At 37.2% G+C, this 7520-nt stretch overlaps 1 protein-coding gene across 1 annotated transcript in view; it reads right to left on the reverse strand.

The window, feature by feature from the left end:
• The window catches only part of ror2 (receptor tyrosine kinase-like orphan receptor 2), a gene marked incomplete at its 5' end in the record, with an annotated part of 47411 nt that overhangs the window by 12044 nt on the left and 27847 nt on the right, over positions 1-7520 (reverse strand). The window contains 1 exon segment of the mRNA XM_014015123.1: positions 3996-4067. Coding sequence (XP_013870577.1) covers positions 3996-4067 — 72 coding nt within the window.

Here is a 7520-nt window from a genome sequence, read left to right on the forward strand (position 1 = left end):
GCTATATTTTCATTTGTACTTTATCAAATTTGTTTTTACAGGTTTTTAATTTTAAACATTTACATTAAATATTTTAAATTTATTTGTTTTGTGCCCGCAATTTAATTTTTGGAATTGTCTATTTTTGTTATTGCTTCTATTAAAAACACTATATTTTTGTGCTGATAAGCCTTAGTGGTCAAATAATTGTTATGGGCAGGTTACAATATAAAAATGTTTGTCATAATCATGTCTTGTGATTATTTGACAGGAGTTTTACTTTTAAAATGTAAGAGTATTTAAATTAGTTAGTTATGATAGTTTAGTTATGATGTAAATACAATAAAAATTAAACCAAGATTTAGAATAATTATCATTTTGATCCATACATTGGTAATGTCTGACTGGGCCTCGTGCCACTTTATGTTCAACGAATTGGGCCTCAAGGTCAAAAAGGTTAAGAACCCCTGCCCTATATCATATATTTAACTGATTTTTCCCAAACAATCAATGATTTGTAAATCAGAAATCAGAAAAAATTAGCAAGGCTGCCCAAACTTTCGCACCCCACTGTATATGCAGCCTCAGTGTTATTGGCATATGATCTGTGCTCAGCACACACACATTTACACAGCAACAGTAACATTGTTCAGCTGAAAAACAGTGACAAAACTATAAGGATGTCATATAAAGTCTAACACACATAACTTTGACTCTGTCTCCCCACTCTGTGCTCTATGATTAATGTCTAATAAGGTGTTGACTATTAGTAATTAATTAAAAAGGTTAATGAAAAAATGACCAGACTATCCATTTAACAGCTGGTTTGGGTTTAGACTTAAATTTTGTTGATGACAACCATTAACAGGCCTTATTACTGAAGTGCTGTTTTATATCTGACTATCATAGTTGTGATCAATAGGGTACTCAGTTCCCAGTTTGAGCAGCATGCTGGGATGTAAACAAGCCTCGCATTGCAATGATTTTCAACTTCATATTCTTCAGAGGACATTTTTCACTTCAACTCAAAATCTTCAGGGTGCTACCAAAAAAACAAGTAAAACACTAAGTTGCAGCCTAAAATAATAAAAGAATGAAAATAAAAATTTGATCTGACTGTTGGTAATTCATGTTTTATGTACATTTTAGAATTTGTAGAATTTAACTTGCTGTGCATTACCACTACATCAAATTTTGTAGCTTAAATCTTTTAATCACAGATGTGCAAAACTCAAGTTTAGCATCTTTTGCAATTTCACCCACGGATACAGAAAATGTTAATTTTCTGATTCATTAGGAGAGCAGTTTCCCTCTGTGCAAATGTTGCATAAACAAAATAAACGTTCAGCACAACAATAAAACTCACTGAGGTATTTTAAGCAGATTTTAGTAAAAACTTGAGTCACGTTTAGATGACTTTGGTGATTAAATGATGTGAAGCTGTGAACACAAAATGTTAAATGTTATGTCTAAATGTTAAATCCTAAATCTAAATATATATATGGACATGGCCTTTCCACTCGGAGACACTGTAGCGCTCGAGTCAAACGATGGCCAATGCGTAAACCTCGTAAAATAGATTACTTTGGCTTAAACCAGACAACTATTGTGAAATAATTCATTGATTAAATTTTAATAAATTGTGTCAAGTTAAAACCATTTAAGTTTAAAAGGTCACTGAAGTTGCATATTGTAACAGCATTTCAACCCCCCCATTTTAATAAAAATGCTTAAAAGGGGAATGCTTGTGTTTTGTTTTTGGGGGTGATTTTTTATTCATATTTTAACTTTGAGAAACAGATTAGTTCTGTAATAAAGAGATCTTTTTTTAAATTACCCGACTTTATCTTAAGTGAACTTTTATAATCATTTTAAGGGCTATGCACAGGTGATTCATGTTTTATTACCTCCCAACTGGATCACTTTAACTCTGTATGCTGGTGTTAACTAGGCCAGCCTCTCATGACTGCAGTTCATTCAGAAGACTGAAGCTCGTCTTTCAGCGTGAACAAAAAAAAGGCATAAAACTTATCTTCCTGTTCCCCTTCACTGGACCCCATTATTGAATAGATTTTATCATTTTATTAATGAACAAGACCCCCAATGAACAGGCTCCTGTATTTCAGTCTGACTTCCTACAGTCTTATGCAGCCCTCCAGATACTTTGGATTTAATGATCAATTGTTTTTAATTGTCCTGAGGTTCAGGTTGGTTCTAGGGTTTTTCAGTTCCACATCTTAAACTGTGGAATTCGTTCAAATTCAATTCAAATATATTTTATTAACCCCAAAGGGAAATGAAATGTTTGTTGCCCCTTCATATCAGACAAGCCTCAACTAAAAGTGTTTTTAAGTCTCATCTTAAAACATCATCATTTAAGGGCATTACTGCCACCACTAGACTGGAATATGCTCGGTGGACATGCCCATATTTCTGCCTTTTAATTTAAAAGTTGTTGTTTCTGGTTTTCTACAGGAAGAACTTTGTCTCTGACTCACAGTGGAAAAATGTGTGGACATTTCATCAGAAACCTTTGAGCAATAACAAAATGAAAAATGTTTCTTTTAAATTGTTGCACATTATGTATCCTACTAATCAGTACATGAAATATATTAAAACAATAAACCCCAACAGTAAATTTAGCAAAGAGCATCCAGAAACAATCAGTCATTTCTTCTGGAATTGTCATATCACAAAGGTACGTTAGAATGAATGTAATCATTTTATTTTCTGTAAAATTGACACTAAATTTTCACTAAGGCATGAACATATCATTTTTGGTTTCCATGAAGATAATACTAATATTAACAGAAGACTAGCAATTAATATAATTAGAATATTTGGCAAATTTCATATTCACTAATGTACATTTTCATCGTCTATCTTTTTTTACAGTTTCGATTAAAGAAATCAAATTAAATGGTAAATGGACTGAACTTATAGAGCGCTTTTCAAGTCCCTCCGGACCCCCAAAGCGCTTTACACTAACAGACATTCACCCATTCACACTCACATTCACACACTGATGATGGCAAACTACACTGTAGCCACAGCTGCCCTGGGGCGCACTGACAGAGGTGGGGCTGCCATGCATCGGCGCCACCGGACCCTCTGACCACCATCAGTAGGCAAGGTGGGTGAAGTGTCTTGCCCAAGGACACAATGACTGAGACGGCTGGGCGGGGGATCGAACCAGTGACCTTCTGATTCCAGGACGACTCCCCTAACCACTCCGCCACAGCCGCCCCGAAAATAAATAAATTATATTTATCTGCTAAGAGTACAAACAAAAAGCTGTAAACACATACAAATGTTGTAGATCATTGAATATATTTAATTTATGATTTATTTTTTGGTTCTAAGTGTATTTGATGTAGAAACCTACACCCCTGGCATACTTTAATTATTCTGTTTTGTTCCTTGTTCTCTTTTTGTATTTGTACATGAACTTTCATTTGTAAAGAATTTTTATATAAAACAACAACAACAACAACAAAACGTAACAAATAGCAATAAATTGTGGGTAACACACTTCGCCAAAGTTGGCTTGGATGCGGGCTTAGCCAAAGTGTGGATCAAGGGTGCTGAGGGGGCGGGGCCAATGACCACTGAAGATAATTGGGACACACTACGCACTCAAACTCGTCAGCGAGAATGCGCATTTGAAGTACACAAGGATGAAAGTGCAAGTTTTGGGACAGGGCCGTAGAGACAAACAACCATTCACTCTCTCACTCACACATAGGGTAAATTTAGGTTACGTTAGCCTAACCGTCATGTTTTTTGGTCTGTGGGAGGAAACTAGAAAAAACCCACGCATGCACGGAGAGAACATGCAAACTCTGCCAATCAAGATCTCTGGCCGGTATTCGATCTGGCAACCTTCTCACTGCAAGGCAACAGCTCTACCAACCGAGCCACTATTCTGCACTCGTTGATTTCTAAAATGTTTTACACACGGCTACATTAAAAGCATTAAAACAAAAGGAAAATAAGGGAATCATTTTCTTTCCTACCTTCAGCTGTGGGAGCAGCTCCACTCTGAGCTCCGGCCTGAACGTCTGTATCCACCGATAGACTTGCATCAGCTAAAAGAAAATCATGAAGAGTTACAACTAAATCCTCATAACAATCAGGAACATGCTAATTATCGGTTCTGTGATCTAGATCAGAGGTTTTTAGCCCTGTTCCTCGTGATCCACTGTCCTGCAAGTTTTAGCCTTTTCTCTGGTTTGGCACACCTGGTTCAAATAATTAAATTACCTACTCAAAATGTCATCAAGTTTAGCAGAAGCCTGCCATTCATTTCAATGAGGTGTGTTGAAGCAGGGGAACAAATAAAACAAAAAATGACTGGATCTACACAACAGGTAATGTATTTACTTTACATTTAAATGTAAAATAAATACATTACCTTTACTTAATTCAGTTGAGTGCAATCAGCTGACATCATTTTTTATGTAAGTCTACTACATCTGGTTTTTGAGTGTATAATAAATACTATAAATTTGTTGGTTTTGTGGTTTCTAAAACCTTTTAGAGCTGTAATCATAATACAGTGAAACCATGATATTTTTTCTCAAGTTTATCATACCGTCAGAATTTCATACCGTACCATGCATCCCACTCTGCCAATTCAAACTCTTGAACAGAACTCAAGCATTTTGTAAGATTCAAAGCTGTCAATGTCAGCCCAGCAAAGAAAGCTGTCCCTCAAGCTAACAAGCAGGAACTTAAAAGTGCTGAGGGCTTCGAGGAGAGGGAACATGTGGAAAGCAGCAGACCCTGGTAACATACCAGGATGTGTGCTCAGGGAATGTGTTGACTGCCTGGTTCTGGTTCTCACTGACATCTTTAACATTTTACTGAACCAGGTTCTCATAGCAGCATGTGTCAAGATTGCTTCACATCCTCCCTGTGCCCAAATCACCCAGAGCCACGTGCCTTAACAATTACTAACTTGTAACTCTTTCTCCTACCATACAAAAAGAGAGGCCATTCCCAGACTCTCTCCAACACTCAACACCTAACAATTTGCTTATCATCCAAATTGATCACTGTCTTTGCACTCCAACTTTTGACCCCGGTACATCTGGACAAGACCATGCATGTGCAAATGCAGTTTGTAGGTTTCCATTCAAACCATCACCCCTAAGTTTTCAGTACACAAACTGGCTTCTCTGGGCTTCAACACCCCTGCATACAGCTGGCTGCATGTGTTCCACACAAACAGAACCAAAATTGAGTGAGCTATACTGCACCAGATAGTTAAAAAAAAGAGTGGAGTGAGCTATTTCTGAAAATGTATACTTTTTGTGGCAAGCTAAATACAAGTTGTTAAATATTATAAAATCAGCAGACAAATGACCTTAAGATGAGGATAAGTTTTGCTAAATCTAGATTTCAAAAATATGCTCCATTGATTCACTTAAAGATAAAAATGTTTTTTCATTAAACTCAAGTCCAGACAGCATTTCTACAACACTGCACAATGTCTGCTGCAGCTACATTCTAGCCACAAGCGTGTGTCAGCCCATTTGATTAGGTTCGTGGAATCTCAGATCAACCACTGAGTGAGTCCAATTCTCAGAGTGGAAAAAAAAAGTGTACTGGTCGCAGCCAGGAAAAAGGTCAGAGACATTGTGGCTTTCTCTGACCATTATGTAAGAATAGCCATACCCAGAAGTGAGTTAAAAAATTAGAATCAGCAATCTAGAAGTTCAAATTATAATAAGCTACAAAAACTTTGCAAAAAAATTGAAAGCAGAGAAAAACAAACACTAGGTTTCCAATGAGTGCAGTGAAAAATATATTGAAAAACTTTGTGGAAACTGTAGTGCAAGGATTTTCTGGTGTATACTATGGTAGGGTTGGGCAGTTGGCAAAACAAAAAAAAAAAGACTCACCATTAAGCGTGGCATTTAGCTGATAAATGTAAATATGACAGTTTACCCCCGGAGTATAGGAAGGTGCCGACACATCCTAGTCACATGACCATTTTAATTGTTCCAGTGGAAAATACGTATTCTCTTTAAAAATTCAAAAGTGTCAAAAGACTTTAAAGTGACACCAGTTTCTGAATTGTGTCGATACTAAAATCAGAGTTACGATAAATAATTTATGGAACTTTTTTTAACGAACGTCAAATTTGAAGTGTGTTGCAACGGGAAGCAGCAGGAAAGATGGGCAGTCTCATGGAAAAAACAACTGAATCCACACTCTGGTCTCACCCCAAAAACTAAAACCCTCAAACTCCTTTTGTGGCCTGAAGTTATTTGAAAATCTAAAAAAAAATCTACAAAAAGAAAAATAAAAAGACATGTAAGTTGAATAAAATTTGGCAGCAATGGAGAGAGACAGAAAGATCATTGAGTGAGCATTGAGATTTGAGAGATCTGTGACATTTAAACGTGTTTGGATTTTATAATTAGGGTGGTTTAGTGTGGTTAGCATTTAGTTTGTCAGTTTTAGGATATTTTATTAAAAACAATGAGGCGATTATTGAACATGTTGCTGCAGCTGAATGAGACTGAAGTGGAGCTTTGGACAAAAAGATGAACTGATGAACCGCAGTCCAAACCTTTTCAGACAGAAGAGGGAAGCTAAAAGGTAGAGATGGAGGGGAAACAACTGAGTGAGGACTTTGACGAGAAAGTAGGGGAGCCATTATTTGTTTTAGTAGAAGAAAGATAAGGGGCGCAGTGAGCGGACTACCGAGGAAATCACAGGTATGCCAGTCTGATCCTGTGCAACAAATATTAATCAGTGACAGTTTTTCTGATAATTAAGTGTACACAATACAATACTGCCCGACCCTATACTGTGGCTACTTCAGCACTGTTATGGGACCAAAGGACCTTTGAGTAACATAAAGTGCAAAACAGTGAGGAAACTTGATTGAAAATATCTTAAAGGGGCAATATCATGTAAAATCAACTTTTTTGAGTTTTATATCATGTTATAATGTTATACTCTCATAAAAAACATGTCCATAGCCTTGCTCTGACTCATTCATGCATGTTTGAGAAATCCTGCAGTGTTTTTAGGAAGCCATGCTGAGGAGCAAAACGACAGGTGGGGACCAGAAACGCCTTTTGGTACCAGAAACACCCCTGGGACGTGTCATTAAGCTGAACTTCCTCATGGCAGAGCGCACCCCCCCACACACACACACACTACCCACACGCCCCGCCCATGACTCCTGCAGGCTCTCGGGTCAAAGTGAAAGTGAAACCTAGCTGTCTGCTGAGCTCTCAACGTTAGTTCTCACTCAGTGAAGCTCTATTCAGATTAAAAATACCTTTGAGGAAATGTATTTTCAGATGCCAAGTGAACTGCATCATAGCACACGCGTAAACCCCCCACCCCCCACTCCCGCCACCGAACGGGACGGAACTGAAGCAGAAGGAGGTTCTTAGAGACAGAGGCCTATTTCAAGGCGTTTAGAAGAGGAAGTGATGAGAAGATGAGTTAATTTTCTATTTAAACATAAAAACAGCATTTTAATAACAACTAAAGGTGAAATAGATACTTTATTATGG

This window comes from Austrofundulus limnaeus, unplaced genomic scaffold, assembly GCF_001266775.1.
Source record: "Austrofundulus limnaeus strain Quisiro unplaced genomic scaffold, Austrofundulus_limnaeus-1.0 Scaffold123, whole genome shotgun sequence".
Lineage (NCBI taxonomy): Eukaryota > Metazoa > Chordata > Actinopteri > Cyprinodontiformes > Rivulidae > Austrofundulus > Austrofundulus limnaeus.